Consider the following 15,305-nt stretch of genomic DNA (forward strand, 5'->3'; position numbering starts at 1 on the left):
TAGTCATAATACGATATAGTATATATTTCTTATATGATGCCAGTAAATCTATCCGTATGTACAATGCAATGCCGCCAAACGCCATATCCAAACCGCTATCGTAACTATAACTCATCATGCAGATCTTGCATGCGAGGCGGTGGCGTGGGCAATTTAATCTTCCACGTTCGCGGTGGTACTGGAAGACCTAACCAATAACTCCAGAGACGGTTGGCCTCGAGGACACCAATCTCCCAGCTGCAACAGTTAATAATGCACAGAACATAACGATGGTAGGAACTTACAATGTCTTAGGTATATTGTACCAGCTCTTCAGAACGAAGATATAAGTGTCCCACACCACAGAGAACTCTGCTTTGATGTCGTCGATAACGGTGTTGGTTGGGCGCCGAACCCGTCGTCGTTCCCAAGGACGTTGCTGGCTGATGTACTCGAAATTCTCGTCGTCGTCGCCCTCGTAGTAGAATGTCGAGCCGCCGTCTTTGAGCAGACGTCTCGTTTTCTTGCCGCCGCGGTTTTGACCGGCTGATGAGCCCGCCGCGATGGCAAAGACCTGTCCGTCGGAAACCTCCATCGCGCGGTGGAAACTGCGAACGGCAGCGATGCTGTGGGAGATGCGGCCGAGGGTGTTGACCAAAGCGACCAGCTCGGTCCGTCGCAGGGATGGGTTCTCGCCGTTCTTGGTCTCGTCGTACTCGAAGAGAACCTTCAGCGCGGTTCCATAGCCGTTGACTTGGAGCTTTCCCCATAACCGACACTTGTCGCAACCAACGCAGTCCATCAGCCGGCTCACGTTTCGGAATCGGTTACGGAAATCCTCCTTCAGGCCGATGGCGCTAGGGTCTTGGAACATGACGTTCTCGTCGAAAATCTGAGGACGCTCGGCAAGGGTGGAGGTCAACAGCGAGACTTTCTCTTTCGTCTGCTGGTCTTGCGCCGGATCGCTAATGCAGTAGGTGTAGCCCTCCAGATGCTTCCGCAGCTTCGACACCGCGCGAGACACCAGCGCATAGTTGAAGTAAAGGTTCGAAATGCGCTCCGGATGGTCGTGTAGCCGCTCCTTGAAACATTGGAGGTTAGGATGCCACTGCCCCGTCGTCTGATTGAGATAATCCCAGCACAAGTGCGTCGAGATAGAAGCATGCATCCCGCTAATGAGCCGATGGAAGACCCGCTTCTCAACACACTCATTATCAAGCGGCAGCAGATCCGGCCGCTTCGACTCCTTCTGAAGCACATTGCGAAAGTCCTGAACAGCCTGAAGCCCGCCAGCCTGCAGTCCACCAAGCCCACCCATCGGCGGGAACGAAGACTGCTCCAGCTCGGGCACAGGTTTCAGGAAACAGTTCTCACGATAAATCGCATCCCAGACCTGATTCGCGCCCATGCCGGCATACCCCGTGAATCTCTCCGGGTTGTCCACCAAGCTCACATAGTCGCCTTTCCCGCTCGCGCCTTCATCCTCGGGAACGCAGTAGTCGCGATCATCGCACTCGTCGTCGTACTCGACCACGCAACTCTCCCCGACATTCTCGCCTAGCATCCCCTGCAGCGGCCGATCCCGCGGCCTCTCATACTGCTGCTGCCGCCCCGGGTGACCGGCCTTGGGGCCTTCGAGTTTACTCAGTTCTTCCGCGCGCCACGTCAACGGGATATCGTCTTCGTCGTCTATTGTGTTCACGGCACATGCGATATTGCCGCACATGCTGTCGGAGTCTTGCCAGAAGGGGCAGACTTTGTTGAAGAGGTTAAGGCGGTAGTAAGAAAAGAAATCTGTTTCCTGGGTGAGGGACTGGAGGAGGGAGTAGACTTGGTCGTTGAGGGCGTCGATGGTGTGGTAGGAGACGCAGGCGTCGGAGACCATGGCTTTAGGGTCGATCTGTAAACCCAATGATTAGTTCTTATCTCGCCGGAAAGAGGGAGAACAAGTACCGCGCAAGTGTCATGATCGTGCTGCACCGGCGATCCTTCATGCTTATCGGCGGCGGCCAGGCTCATGAAGCCAAAGACGGCCAAATAGAAGTATTTCGTCGCTGAGCGCATGTTCGCGGGTGCTCGAGGGCGCGGAGTGATTGCGATTGCAATTCTCGTATCCTATAATAATTCTCCGCTGATCGATCTATCAAACAAGACAAGACCCTGTCGCGGCGTGGCGTAAAAGAATGGCAATGTCAAAACGTGGCCATATACCTGCAATCGCAGCGAGCAGACCAAACTCAAGAAGCAGGTCGCATGGAGAATGCAAGATGTCTAGAGAGAAAGAGAAAGCGACAGGCGGCGAGGAATCAAGGAGTGGCAGCCTCAATGGGAAGTGGACAAGCTGTCCTGACCTGGTGGCGGAGTTTTGTATGGGGAGACCGCAGGATCATCCGATCGCTCTTATTGATAACACCGCTGAGGTCTCGGCAAGTTATTGACCACCATCACCATCAGTCCATTAGAACGCCCTCTCTACCACTGGATCGATTGCTTTTCAGATGAATAATGCCTTCTCATACTCTATCTGCGACGTTGACAATCCCGCTACCCTCTCACACTCCCGACTGAGAACCTCCGCCAGATCCGAGCCATTATTAATCACAGTCGCTGATAAACAGCCCCTTCAGCATTCCCAGTTTCCCTGTTCCAGGTGTAGAGTATGTGTGCTTACTCCCTACTACTACTCAACCATTAGACCTCACCAACGCCATTCAACAATCTGCAAAATCTCTCTCCCTCCTGGAACCGCTTACCCGTGCACTTCGGACACGGGAGCGGTACCGTTTCCCAACGTCAGCAGCATCACGCCGTTAGTTTGTCAGGCCACGTTGAGCAGAGCCTATGATTAGCAAGGGGCCAGGCGCTATTCCGTGTAGCACAGGTGCCTGAGCCATGAGCGCCGAGTACCTTGAGCCTTACTTCTGACTGACCGCCGGAGTATGGGGATGAATTCTGCAATGGTCAGCGTGGCTTTACACTAGTGAGGTACAGCAGACAGCAGCAGTACTGTAGGTCTCACATCCACGAGCTGTCTACTAGTATAGATGACAGGTTATATGCGGCGTAGTTATAGCTACCTAAGGCCAAGCCACGGCTCAATTTGCCTACGTACAGAGTAACTTTCTCTCTTGTAAGCCGTATAACTAGTTAGGTAACTAAGTATACGCTGCTCTACAGTACTATGTCGATGTCTATAATAAGCAAGGAAGACTCTTAGCCAGAAGTCTCCTACACCGGCTTACTACCTAGTCTTACTGTCGTACTTACATTCTTGGCTCCGCTCCCTTGTTGGGCTCCAGCTTACTTCGGACCTCGATCTCCGGTGGTTAGCTACTGCCCAGGTATACCGTGTACGGAAGACATAGAAGGCCAAAGTAGGCACCTGATTACCTCTCCGGTGCAGCTGCACCAGCTGCACCCCTCGCTACAGTACCCTACTTGGTCAAGACAAAGTTCAATCTATGCATGCGCGTCACCCAATAGTCTAGTTTAGATTCGAAATGGATGTCAGCGCTTCATTTACTCTTGACATTGTATGTAAGTGGTGTCAAGAGAAAAAGTCGTGATTGTAATTGTGCTTGTAATTGTAGTTGACCCTGGCCCATCCCTACCGCCCAACCGGAGCCTGGTCTGGTCTAGTTTGGTAACTAGCTAGATACATGGATTATTCATATGGTCTTGGGGGGGTTACAGACCCGGACACCAAGGTTAGATGGACTGAACAGGAAAGGAAAAGGAAAGGAAACATGAGGTGAAAAAAAAAAAGGAAAACATGATTATGACCCGGCCATCGGATCACCCGAGAACATCCATACAAAACGCCTCGACTCCTTACAAACACCCATCCGAAAAATAATGAAATGGGTATTCTCAGAATGTACATGTAGTCATCAAGTGAACCGAAAACAAGGAAACCAAATTCCGAACAAAAAAGAAACTTTCAATCCTCCAAACTCAACTCAAGAGACAACCCTGCTCTTCCTCCGGAATGCATTCCGGATCGGCGCGAACGGCTTCACGGGCGTGTTGTAGAACGGATCATTCCTGAAGTCTTCATCGGTGAATTTCTACCCAACAGTTAGTCCACATGCTCGAAATCCAAAGCGAAGCACAAAGCACAAGATGAGGAAAACATACCATTCCAGGACACCTAGCGAAATTCCCAAAATCATTCATCATATTCCACCCCTCTGTATACTCATATGTCTGCCCCTCGTGATCTGTCGAGCCGGGAGGGAAGAAAGCAACCCCGTCTAAGGGTCTATGTCGTTTGATTGAGTCCGCGATTTTATGGTGCGGCGTCGCGCGGAGTGCCTCGGCGTTTGATTCTCGGAGGGCCTCGAGCGGGCTGTGGGTGCTGTGCTTGTTGCGTTCTGGGTAGACGGCGTCGTAGGGTCCTTCGTGGTGGTAGGAGGAGACGGCAGCTGTGTCGAGGCGGTCGATGATGTCTGGGGTGACGAGTTGGGAGACGCGGCGGTGTGGTTTGTTGTTGTGGTGGGTGCGTCTGCCACGGGTATACTGCGTGGCGTCGAGAAAGTCGGCGTTGTCGGAGGATGGGACGGACGGGGAGCGCCGTCGTCTGATGCTGGAGCGGGTTGGTGAGGAGGATGGTGACGGGGACAGGAACCGTTGGTAAGGGTTGTTGCTGCCCAGTGAGGTGATGGATGCGGCGTCCATGTTGGAGTCGATGGAGGCGCGGTCGCTGGTGAATGTGGGATATGAGTGATCCATGCGATATTTTTGCATTTTGAGGATCTTGGAGGGGGTGTTGGTGGGTGGTGTTGGGTTTTTAGTAATGCGCGTACTCTGTACTGACTACTGAGGCGCTCAGTATCGGGCACAGAAAAAGTAATAGTATTTGGCGCTAGTGATGGCCTGCGTATTCGTTAGCGGGGCTTAGGTGGCTTGTTATGCAAGGAAGGGGTATACCTGGGGACTTTGATATGTCACTTGGGTGGGAGTGGTAGTATGACAGGTCGCTTAGTAGCCTGTATATTGATTTCAAGTGGAGGGATGGTAGTTATAGAAAGTAGAGAGCCAGCCGGAGCCAGCCGGCAGCAGGAGGCTTCATATAGGAGCATCTGACTCAAAATAAGGTCTACGCAAAGCTTACAGATGTACAGTCTTTGCCCCCCGGCTGTGTGTAGGTGACGTGAGAGACTCCCCAGGCTGACGCATGAAGGCCCCGCCGAGTCCAAAACCTCTTTATCTATAGGGCTCAATCTTTCCGATCTGGGCGTAGCTCGCTTCCTATTCAGGTCAAGACGACGGACTTGACGGGAACGCTAGTCCAAATGTAACCTCTGGGTGGAGTCAAGATGCCTTCGATGATGAAAAGAACTTTTCGAAGCTCGGATGACATTTCCTACCCTATACTCGGGAGGCCGGTAGGGTCTAGACTAGACAGTTGAAAGAAATCTCTGCTCTTGAAAAGTTAAGAGTTGAGTTGACTCGAGACGTGACAGGCCTCGTCTAAATTTGCCCAAACTTTCCAGATTATCAGCTGACCAAGTTGAGGCGCACGCAGCTGATGGAATGTAGGCAGGCAGAGAGGTCAGTCAACCAACGCGCGTCTCCGAGCACTGCTCGCTTGGCAAGCCCAGCACCGAGTCCAGTGGCTATTATTGTTCAAAGTGATATCGAACATCGATGATCGGATATCCATTTGTACGACCGACAGGGTTCAGCGCCTGGAATTAAGGTTAACTTTAGTATGGTTGTTAGCGGACGGCTGCGGTCTCGATCTGGCTTTGACGTCCGAGGCCTAGCCTTGTGTGTTCCCGAATCAGTATAGCTGCTCCCCTGCAATACTACCAACTCTTGGAAATCCCAGCCCTAGATGACGACGACACTCTCCAGGTGTTCGTGTTATAATGATCTCAACCTTGAGCCTTGGAGCGAAATCCGGTTGTGCGGAGTACGGAGTACGGAGTTCAACTTCAGACTGCTGAGGAATGTCCCTTGACACATGCACCAGCGCGTTGCTTATGTCTGCAGCAGTTCAGACCTTCGCTGAGCTCTTTTCAATCTACTTTTGGCCTTTGCAAATCAATCTCAAGAAGCTGGATTTTCTTCCTACACTTTCAGGCAGAAATAGTCGGGTCAAGTTTCCGCTCGTTGATCGTTCGGCCGAAGAGCGTAGGATATATATTCCAACCACTCGGAGCGAGGTTCCTGAGTGCCAAATCCAACAAGGTTTGTCATACATTGGAACAAACTATACCTCTAGGCAACAATAAAATATCAATATTGACTCACTATCCTACGAGGATGAAGTTAAGCTGAGCGGTTGCCAGCCTTTTCCGACCAAGCACGTATGGTGCATACAAAAACCGGTCTGACAGGTGAGATTACAACGGCCGACCGAGTGGTTCCGAGTGGTTCCTGAAGATCATTATTTATGAAGACTACGGACTACGAGGACTATAATATGACACATTGTTATGGAGAGGCTCCAGATGGCTAGAGGAATCCAACTAGCATTCAGATTAGATGAAGTCTCCAGAGCCACCTCTGGATATCGCCCCTGCAGGACTCAGCACTCTCTGAGGAGTCAAGAATGACGGCCTCCATAGTTAAGGCGCTCTAAGTTTCACACGCAAATATATGCACCCGACGTTCATGTCTTTGGACACAAACTACTCCGTACGCGAAGGTGTATGGTGGGTTTCTACTATAAGCCCCAGACCTGAAGGCCCTGCATAGCAGACTGCTGTCATAGGGAAGAACTATCGACAGCATAGCATATAAGATGACCGTGGTTGCAGGCGGGAGGAAAAACAAAGGAAAGGATCAAACCTAAGTAACATGCCCACTTTTCTGCCTCGGACTGAAGAAAAGGTCTCGCGAGCCTTTAGACCTGGCTCGAAGTTGAGTCTAGTAGCCGACATGAGTCTCCAGCAGCTTGCTTGTAGGAAGATAGGGTAGGTATACCGTTATATCTCAACCATCTGCATCGCTAAGGTGACATCGACACCAACAACCATAGCAGAGCCTCTCTCCATACATGGCCGCGGGAGTGACTGAACAAGGAGTAGAATATCAAGCCAACCTAGATCCATAGCTAGCCCAGGATCTTGAAGAAACAAGAGCAGGTTGTCTCGAGCAGAAACACCCGGGGCTTCACCAGGGTTTTAAGAGAACCCATCCACTCTCAACCGATTTATCAGCAAAGCCATGCCCGCCGGCTTTAGATCTACTCCGTTCTCCGTGGCCGTACTCCGTGACTCCGCTGCCGGTTGATATAGGTCCAGCTGGTATCGTAGGCTGCAACTCAGGTAGGCAGTCGATTGCTACCATGGAGGTCACTCGAAGGTAAAAACCTGTTTCCTTGGGACTTCTTCCTTCCTTCGTTCTATATCCTTGGACGCTGAAAGTAGTCAGAATTTAGTGTGGTGTATCTAGGGAGCCGAGTCAAGTCAAGCAGTAGTCTCCAATCCACTTTCCAGCTATCCGAGCTGAACCCTCGTCTCAGCTACGACGTCAAGTCAGAGTCCTCGTCAAGTGTCACTGAAAGAGAGCACCTGAAGGACATCGGATTTCCGCATCGCCGGCAAGTTTCAACGGCGCTTTCAGTCTCACCATCTGATCAATAATCAGAAAAGGAGGCGAGCAATCGGTGGCAAATCACCAAGCATGAAGATCGTTTTATTCTCGTCTCGTCTCGACGTATCAGAATAACACCGAGGCGAGTCAAAGGTACTGTAGAAGGCTGAAGGAGGGAGAGCCACTGCCGCAACCGTTGGCCCCCAGACGGGCCATACCACCTCGGAACGCGCTAACTGCCTAGGCGAAGCAGCGGCTCCACCGCGCTGAGGAGGAAATGTCCATCATCATCATTTGAGCTCTTCTAGACCCTCGAGAGTCGACCCTGGAATTGGATTGATTGTATGGAATAGTGTGAGATTTTGGCGTTGTCGGGTGCTGGTATGTCCGAGGTGCGGGTGTATCCCGTAGGCAATTTAGGTGTGGGATCCTGAAGGATTGGGATAGGGTAAGGAGGAAATGTTCCGACAAAAGCCCGATTACTTGGCTATGCGATTGATTGTGCACAGGCTTGGATGATATATGCCAAGTTGACCAAGAGATAGGGGAAAGTTTGTTTGGGTTGTGGTTGTAGGGGGTGTTTGTACTTTGTGGTGTGATAACTAGGGTAGTTGTTGTGTTGGGATTCTCAATGTAACGCTGTTTCTGAAGGATTACTATGCATGTATAGAGAGCTGATCACTCAAACACACTCAGACGATAGTAAAATGATGTCGAGTTGTAACTGGGAGGCGACAAAAAGGATAGAATAGGAAGGTGAGACTGAGTTCAAGACACTAGCTCTGCGAGATGGCAAAGAAACATGGCATGGTCAACTAGCAACCCAGCTTCAAGAGCTATCCTCTTCTATCCAACGTATCAGGAGTGTTTTACGAAGATGCAAAGGCTATCTGACGCTATGCTGGCTTGTCCAGTCTTGTCGGCGAAATCGGCTATACATGCATGCCCAATCCGATATAGACTTCACTGTTGGTTCGTCCGGTCTCCGGTCGATGACCGGTAATCTAGGCCTTGAGAAGTGGATACAACTCTGCAGCAGCCCAAGGATTCATGACGCTGTGGCTTTGGTGTAGTGCGGAGTGCAGACCCTGTAGGCTTGAGGGGAGTTTCTTCAGAAGTTGAGTATCAAGCTGTGGTTCTATTATCAGACAAGGCAGACTCAAGTCTACCTACCGCTCAACTCAATCATTACCGCAGCGGGCTGCTCGGAAGACTGTTGCGAGTGTTCCTGACATGTTGATCTGGTCTCAGGCAGAAGATCAACAGGTGGACGAACTGCGATATTCACCGACATCGAGCGTGCCTGACGTAGATCTTCAGCGCACGAGACATCTTGGCCCCGTCCAAGCGCCAGGTCTGAGGTGAGATTGGGAGATTTGAGTCATGTTTGGAGGAGCGTCAAGCGGGGACGCTTCTGTTGAGCTGCGAGCAATGGTGACTATGTTGCTGTGTCAAACCTGGAATCGATGAGGCAGTTGGGATGGAATCATTCGAACAACGGAGGAGAGCTCTCTTGATATGATGTCAGACAGACGGATTGCTTCAACGATAGACCCAATAGGAAGCAATGACAAGCTCAGCCACGGCCTTGCAGGGTTGACTAGAGACAAAAAGGCCCCCAACACTACCTAAACAGTGGGGAGTGGAGAGACTACTGTGGAAGGACGAACTACATGAATCGTGCATATCCGCTACCCTGTAGATCTTCTCCTGAATTTACTGCAGAAGCGCCGCACAGCCAATGCCGATCAGAGAAGCCTCACATGGTAGTTTTGGCCCCCAAGCCTCCTCTTCAGCCATCCGCCTTGGTCCTTGTTTATTCCCCCGACAATCCTGCTTTCCAATGGGGCCGCCCCCACGTTAGCCTGGTGGAATGATGCTGTTGTCTCCCTGGGCTGTGTTGCATCGCCTGCCAGGTACTCCAATCTCCAGACAGCCGAGAGGGCGATGATGCTATTGGCCCCAATCCGAAGTATAGTCGATCAGTATACAGAAGATGTCTCTCTGTATGCGATCTTCAGTCTATATAAACCCCCTGGGATGCCGGCCATCTGAGTAGAATCACACACACACTCTCAAGCACTCCAGCACACAAGCTTCCAGCTCTTCCAGCAAGTCCAAGTCTTCGGGATCATCCCTTTTACCACAACAACCAATCCATCATCATGTCTGGAGTCGTCGACGCCATCGGAGTTATCTCCGGTATCCTTACCATCACATCCTTCGCCATGGACAACTTTGGCACCGACACTGAGCCCGGTACCACCGTCAAGGTTGCCGTTGCTCTTGACGGTGCCAACGGCGGTACTGACAACGCTGGAGGAGATCTCCCCGATGTGTATGCTCTCCTTCCTTTGAGAACTTGACAGCCCATCTGACATTAACAGCCGTGTCTGGAACGACTTTGGCGAGTTCCTCGCCATCACCGCCGACCCTGGCACTGTCACCGACGGCACCGTCGGCACCGTCGAGGTCAACCACGAGCAGCAGGGTGTCTACTCCCTCCTGACCGCCAACGACGACGCCATCTGTATCGCCTGGGTCACCACCACCTGGGCTGAGGCTGCCGGCGGTAACAAGTACGCCGTCTCCGGCGACTACGGTGGCGAGTGCGGTGCCACCTGGTACGCCTCTAACATGTGGACCAACGGCGACAACTCCTACAAGCCCAACTGCTTCTGGATTGACGCCAACGGCGACCAGCCCCAGACCGGTTTCCAGGTCCGCTGGCCCCGCTACAGCTCCGACGAGTTCGACTCCGGCAACACCGACCCCTCCCAGATGTGCAACGACATCGACTTCGGCCTCCGCACCGAGCAGGACCCCAGCACCATCAACTTCTGGACCCAGGCCAAGCGCTTCTTCCGCCGCGAGTCCAGCGACCGCAAGCTCGCCGCCAAGGTCCGCCGCAACAAGCGCGTCTCCTGGGCCGCCGAGCAGCTCGTCATCTCCAACGACGACGCCCACCACTCCGCCACCAAGCTCTGCGACTCCGAGTCCTCCATGGGCCCTGACTTTGTCCACCTCGGCGAGAAGCTCTTCTGCGACATGGAGACCCACACCAAGTACCCTCTCTGCGACGAGACCAACAACTCCACCTCCACCTCCTGCTTCGACTTCGAGGGCCAGAAGCTCCTCAAGGCTGGTGACCTCCAGGCTCGCGATGCCCCCAGCCCTTACAGCTCCGTCCGCGACTGGCGCTCTTAAGCTGGGAGTTGCATCGACACTCACAGCTTAGACCCATCGTCGCCATACCCTTTTTTTCACCTCCAACAATGCTTTCATCTTATGACCGTTGGATGTCTTGACGACTGGCTAGACTGCTTGAACCTGTGAAGACTTATGTGTGTGCTTGTGCTGTGCTTCTTTGATCTTGAGTTTGACTTTCCGTGTATGGTTGAATGAGATGAGGACCTCCAAGACTGTCAAGATGATCGCTACCTTTGGGGGGACTGATGGTTTCCTTAGTACTGTATATATTGCTCAGTTTTGAATATATATTTGCTCTTTAGATCTTGCGTACCTCATCTCGTAGGCAAAAGAAAATAGATAAAACTAACCATTAGTTCAGCCATCCTCATCTCCACATCCAAACAGCAACACCTGCAGCAGCAGCAGCAAACTACCCCCTCAAACCAAAATCGCCTGCGCACCAACCATCAACGCCCCCATCAGCAGACCCTGGGGTCCGAAACTCCCCGCACGCCCATCAAGAGTGCCACCCGAGTCGCCATCACCAGATCCAGAACCCGAACCTGAGTCTGAATCCGCCGAGTCCGTAGGCCCAGGCGCAGGCCGAACACTCGAGAGCAAGTCCTCTATCGTGTCCAGATTACCCCCGACAGAGGTTGTGGATGAGGCCTGCTCCGACAACGAAGACTCGAGGTCTGAGATGGAAGAGAGATACTCGTCCAGGTCGAGGGAGGTGGATGTGCCGGTAGGGATGTGGGTTATGTAGTCGTCATCTTCGTCGTCGTCTTCGGTTGTTGTGGATCTAGTTGTGGTGGTTGTGGTTGTGTATTCCTCTTCGGTTGTGGTTGGCCTGGTTGTTGTTGTGGTGGTGTAGTCATCATAATCATCATCGTCGTCGTCGTCCTCATAGTCGCTACCTCCACCGCTGGTACAGCTTCGACCATATAAACACCGCTGCACGCCATCAGCACGATATCCCTTGATCACCAAGTCCTAAAAGTGAAAGGGTTATGGTAAAGTATACTCACACATTGCGTCTTCCCAGAACAGACCGAGCCAGCTGGACACTAGTTATATCATCGCATCAGCACTGCCACCAAAATCCAGCTCCAACCCCATCAACTCCAAGAAACAGAAAAACTGAGCACCTACATAATACCCATCCCCGCAGCAATCCGCCTGAAACGGCGCGCAGCGATCCCCGCACGGCTTCTCGACGTAAGCCCGACAACAGTGCGCCAGCCCGGTGCTGTCGCCCTCCGCGTTGTAGCACAGCGCACCTGCATCGCAGCAGCTAGACCCGCAGCAGCTGTACCGGCAGCAGTCGCCGTGCGGGCATTCCAGCAGAGCGGACGGGGGGCATGTTAGCTGCCGGGTGTCGAGGAGGGCGCCGCTGGAGGTTAGGAATGCCGCGGCGGTTGAGGCGCGCGAGTCGGCGCCGTTGATGGCGGGGAAGAGGGCGCCTTCTGGTTCATCGGAGGCGAGGGTGAGTGTGAATAGGGAGTTTGTTATGGTGAGAGCAAGAGAGAGGAGGGATAGAGATAGAGGTGAGCGTCGCATTGCTGCGTTTCAGCGCAAATACTGCGTTGGCTGTATAGGGAACAAGGTAGGTAGATTCGACCAATTTCCTCACTCACCCCAGACACAAACTTCCAAAAAATCCCCCCTTCTCCCCCGGCGCACAGTCTTCTTAAATACCCATTTTTTTTAGCATTTTATTAGCCCTTTCACCACGGCTCAATATGGATCCCCCAAGAGATACCAAGGGCCCTTCGTGTTTAGGTTTTGGGTGCGGATTGGGTGGTCATGGGGACAGCCTCGTATTCGCCGGGTGAAGTGCTTGAAGTGGTTTAACATCTTGTGGCTGCGCCATGCCGCGAGGGACAGAGGAAATGTAACTCTGTTCAATGCGGAGAGTGCAGCAAGAGGAGGAGGCTCTCAGAGAGTGTTTTTTTTATCCGAGTTTTCTACGAGATTGTGACCCTGAAGGCTGACCCTGCATTTGGAGATGAAGCCTAGTGTGGAGATCGACTCCGATTGAGGCTGTTGGGGTTGGGGCATAAACATGATGACTAAGACGGCCACGTGATGGGTATACACATAAGGTTGGATTTGACGATCAATTTGATACCCTCTTGCTTGCCAACATCTCAAGACCGGAATATGACCGCCTGGCAGGATGATCTACCTGGAAGACACTAGAAATGGCACTGGTGCAATATTCCTCCTCAGAATCAGACTCTGAGCAGGACGCTCCTCCGCGGAAAATCAATAAACAAAGCCACGCCAGCAAGAGCCAGCAACAGACCTCTCTTCCGCCGCTCCCTGCCTCATTTCATGATCTCTATACCTCGAGTACGAGGGTCAGTGTGAGGGATGATCCGAGCCTCCATGGGGGGAGGAAGCGGGCTATTCCGCATGTGGAGGGGAATTGGCCGACTCATGTTTATCTTGAGTGTATGTCTTCTTGCTTTTATTTATGGTCAGGTCATTATGCTAAGATTGTGAATGTAGGGTATCCGTCAAGAGATGAACTTAAGATCCTAAAGGACATAATCTCTCATACACAGAGTATGCATATGCACGCCGAAGAGCAGACGAGCTTGCACAGCTTCTTGCATAGTGATCTTGGCGCGCAGCTGCCGTTGCATATTAGTCTGTCCAGGCCGGTGGTGCTGCGGACTAAGGAGAGGCAGACTTTTCTCGAGACCTTCCAACACGCACTGAGGGAGTCTGATATACCCCCGTTAGTATTGTCTTTCGTCCTGGGTATGGCTGTGGTTGCGCTAATGCCCTGCAGATTCGATGTTGGAGTTGAGGGTTTGCACTGGGTGTCCAACCACGAGAAGACGAGGTGGTTTTACGTGCTTCGAGCAAAGCGGCCCGAGAAGGATTGCTTGAACCGCCTCCTGCGGATCTCGAATCGTTCGCTTGGGTTGTTTGGTCAGCCACCGCTGTATGAACATGAACGGTCGGATGGTTCCAGGATAGGCGTTCATGGCAACAAATTTACCCCGCAGGCTGATTACTCTGACTGTTTCCATGTCTCTATTGCTTGGAGCTTGACGGAGCCGTCTGCTGATGATAAGGAGCGGATGAAGAGTATAGATGTTCGGGAGCTCAGTGCTCTTGGGATACGCTTTGATTGCGTGAAGGTTAAGATTGGCAATAATGTCTCGAGCTTAGCACTTGGATGAGAGGGCAAAGTTTCGAGCTCAAGTCAGCGAAGCTAGACATTTCTTATCCAGCTCTGAAGCCTAGTCCGAGTTCACATTATAAAGATACAAGGCTTTTTCTTTTTCGCCTACCCAGACATAGACTTTATGGACGCTTGTCGATATCCCAGCTTCGCTTGAAGAAGTAGGCTGCATATCAAACCAAAAACTATTTCATAGGCCTCGAAAACTAAAATTACTATTCGATAAATAGTCCTCTATTTCATCTCACATCCTTTGCTTCAACTTCCATCTATATAGTTCAAGTTGAAGGCCAACAGTCGGTATCAGATAGCGTAACAATACCGTAATCTTACAATGAGCGATACAACTCCGCAACACCAACGCGCTTCTAAATATTAATCACTTCAGCTCACAGCTCCCTCCTACTTCCACTCCTCAGCACCTCTACTCTCACCTCAAGCTTCATCTCCACGCCCAAAATGTCAAAAATTCATATACCCCCTATATCTTTCGTGAGTACCCCATCAAAATACCTGCACTTGCATCCAACAAGCAAGCCCAACACACTCACTAACCTAAAAATACCACAGGATGACCTCCAAACCTTCCAAGCAAAACACTTCCCATCCATCGCCGGAACCACAAGCACAACCACACCCACTTTTGCTAATCAATACTCAAATTTACAAACACAAGCCCAGCCGCACGTCCAATCTGTGTCTTACAGCGAGCCCCAACACGACAACACCTATTATGACGAACCCACCGAAGAGGAAGGAGAAGAAGAAGATCTAGACTTAGGCTACTACCCCGACGGCGCAAAACGCACCCTCACCGACGAGCAGATCCGTATTTTCAGATATAGTGAGATCCATGCGCTGTTACGGGAGAGGCAGGTGAGGGCTGAGAATGAGGAGTTTGAGAGGGTTTATGGGAATTCAGGATCAGGTTCAGCTGGAGCTGGAGCTGGATCTGGGAAGGAGTCTCTGGAAGAAATTTCCTCCTCGAAACAGATTGGTCCTGAAATGAGTTCTGGTGCTGAGAATGAAGAGAATAAGGTGGAGACGGGGTCAGGGGTGAAGCGCTCTGCGGCGGAGTCTGGGATTAGTACGCAGACACAGTGGCACGGGCATGGGCAGGGGGCGAAGAGAAGGTCGGTTGTCTCGAGAGATAAGGATCAGGGTGAGAATGTGAGGTTGGATTATAACGAGGAGGAGAGTGTTGCCAGTCGACCTACGCGAATGCAGGCGGCTGCGCAGTTTTCTGGGCGGAGGATTATCTCGTATGATGATTGATTGTTGGGGGTTGACGGCATGAAGCTGGTCAATTGAGAAAGTTTTACAAGCGCTTTTCATCAGTCGCTTCATGTTTGATGTCGAGTTCTGCGGTGAGTTTCTTCATTCCTTTCGC

The 15,305-nt window shown here is 51.8% G+C and overlaps 6 protein-coding genes across 6 annotated transcripts; 3 read left to right on the forward strand and 3 right to left on the reverse strand.

Annotated features, from left to right (window-relative positions):
- Nucleotides 1-3: 3 nt before the first annotated feature.
- Nucleotides 4-2,375, reverse strand: BJY04DRAFT_184267 (ER oxidoreductin). The gene is made up of 3 exons (XM_073710586.1): nt 1,933-2,375; nt 285-1,879; nt 4-237 (listed from the first exon to the last, which is right to left on the reverse strand). Exons 1-3 carry the CDS (start codon nt 2,041-2,043, stop codon nt 105-107), a joined length of 1,839 nt encoding a protein of 612 aa, XP_073573553.1. The 5' UTR covers nt 2,044-2,375; the 3' UTR covers nt 4-104.
- Nucleotides 2,376-3,545: 1,170 nt separating this feature from the next.
- On the reverse strand, nt 3,546-5,027 carry BJY04DRAFT_184272 (uncharacterized protein). The gene is made up of 2 exons (XM_073710587.1): nt 4,117-5,027; nt 3,546-4,046 (listed from the first exon to the last, which is right to left on the reverse strand). Exons 1-2 carry the CDS (start codon nt 4,723-4,725, stop codon nt 3,939-3,941), a joined length of 717 nt encoding a protein of 238 aa, XP_073573554.1. The 5' UTR covers nt 4,726-5,027; the 3' UTR covers nt 3,546-3,938.
- Nucleotides 5,028-9,270: 4,243 nt separating this feature from the next.
- On the forward strand, nt 9,271-11,153 carry BJY04DRAFT_226404 (uncharacterized protein). The gene is made up of 2 exons (XM_073718406.1): nt 9,271-9,862; nt 9,912-11,153. Exons 1-2 carry the CDS (start codon nt 9,690-9,692, stop codon nt 10,729-10,731), a joined length of 993 nt encoding a protein of 330 aa, XP_073573555.1. The 5' UTR covers nt 9,271-9,689; the 3' UTR covers nt 10,732-11,153.
- Nucleotides 10,726-12,354, reverse strand: BJY04DRAFT_184274 (uncharacterized protein). Its single transcript, XM_073710588.1, has 3 exons — nt 11,869-12,354; nt 11,745-11,783; nt 10,726-11,670 (listed from the first exon to the last, which is right to left on the reverse strand). Exons 1-3 carry the CDS (start codon nt 12,274-12,276, stop codon nt 11,155-11,157), a joined length of 963 nt encoding a protein of 320 aa, XP_073573556.1. The 5' UTR covers nt 12,277-12,354; the 3' UTR covers nt 10,726-11,154.
- Nucleotides 12,355-12,863: 509 nt separating this feature from the next.
- On the forward strand, nt 12,864-14,095 carry BJY04DRAFT_184275 (HVSL domain-containing protein). Its single transcript, XM_073710589.1, has 3 exons — nt 12,864-13,173; nt 13,231-13,462; nt 13,517-14,095. The coding sequence occupies exons 1-3, from the start codon at nt 12,921-12,923 to the stop codon at nt 13,911-13,913; spliced, it is 882 nt and encodes a 293-aa protein (XP_073573557.1). The 5' UTR covers nt 12,864-12,920; the 3' UTR covers nt 13,914-14,095.
- Nucleotides 14,096-14,327: 232 nt separating this feature from the next.
- On the forward strand, nt 14,328-15,257 carry BJY04DRAFT_23615 (DUF3807 domain-containing protein). The gene is made up of 2 exons (XM_073719979.1): nt 14,328-14,407; nt 14,486-15,257. Exons 1-2 carry the CDS (start codon nt 14,375-14,377, stop codon nt 15,188-15,190), a joined length of 738 nt encoding a protein of 245 aa, XP_073573558.1. The 5' UTR covers nt 14,328-14,374; the 3' UTR covers nt 15,191-15,257.
- The last annotated feature ends 48 nt before the right edge of the window (nt 15,258-15,305 follow it).

Source organism: Aspergillus karnatakaensis (assembly GCF_047715665.1).
Source record: "Aspergillus karnatakaensis strain CBS 102800 unplaced genomic scaffold BJY04scaffold_13, whole genome shotgun sequence".
NCBI classification, from domain to species: Eukaryota; Fungi; Ascomycota; class Eurotiomycetes; order Eurotiales; family Aspergillaceae; genus Aspergillus; species Aspergillus karnatakaensis.

Coding starts and splice junctions, on each gene's coding strand:
- BJY04DRAFT_184274 (XM_073710588.1), bottom strand. CDS start 12,276: ATGCGACGCTCACCTCTATCTCTATCCCTCCTCTCTCTTGCTCTCACC. Junction 11,784..11,868: donor GCTGCGGGGATGGGTATTAT/GTAGGTGCTCAG, acceptor TGATATAACTAG/TGTCCAGCTGGCTCGGTCTG. Junction 11,671..11,744: donor GTTCTGGGAAGACGCAATGT/GTGAGTATACTT, acceptor GATGGCGTGCAG/CGGTGTTTATATGGTCGAAG.
- BJY04DRAFT_184272 (XM_073710587.1), bottom strand. CDS start 4,725: ATGCAAAAATATCGCATGGATCACTCATATCCCACATTCACCAGCGAC. Junction 4,047..4,116: donor TCGCTAGGTGTCCTGGAATG/GTATGTTTTCCT, acceptor ACTGTTGGGTAG/AAATTCACCGATGAAGACTT.
- BJY04DRAFT_23615 (XM_073719979.1), top strand. CDS start 14,375: ATGTCAAAAATTCATATACCCCCTATATCTTTC. Junction 14,408..14,485: donor ATATACCCCCTATATCTTTC/GTGAGTACCCCA, acceptor AAAATACCACAG/GATGACCTCCAAACCTTCCA.
- BJY04DRAFT_184275 (XM_073710589.1), top strand. CDS start 12,921: ATGGCACTGGTGCAATATTCCTCCTCAGAATCAGACTCTGAGCAGGAC. Junction 13,174..13,230: donor GACTCATGTTTATCTTGAGT/GTATGTCTTCTT, acceptor TTGTGAATGTAG/GGTATCCGTCAAGAGATGAA. Junction 13,463..13,516: donor AGGGAGTCTGATATACCCCC/GTTAGTATTGTC, acceptor AATGCCCTGCAG/ATTCGATGTTGGAGTTGAGG.
- BJY04DRAFT_226404 (XM_073718406.1), top strand. CDS start 9,690: ATGTCTGGAGTCGTCGACGCCATCGGAGTTATCTCCGGTATCCTTACC. Junction 9,863..9,911: donor GGAGGAGATCTCCCCGATGT/GTATGCTCTCCT, acceptor TGACATTAACAG/CCGTGTCTGGAACGACTTTG.
- BJY04DRAFT_184267 (XM_073710586.1), bottom strand. CDS start 2,043: ATGCGCTCAGCGACGAAATACTTCTATTTGGCCGTCTTTGGCTTCATG. Junction 1,880..1,932: donor ACGATCATGACACTTGCGCG/GTACTTGTTCTC, acceptor TTGGGTTTACAG/ATCGACCCTAAAGCCATGGT. Junction 238..284: donor TACAATATACCTAAGACATT/GTAAGTTCCTAC, acceptor TAACTGTTGCAG/CTGGGAGATTGGTGTCCTCG.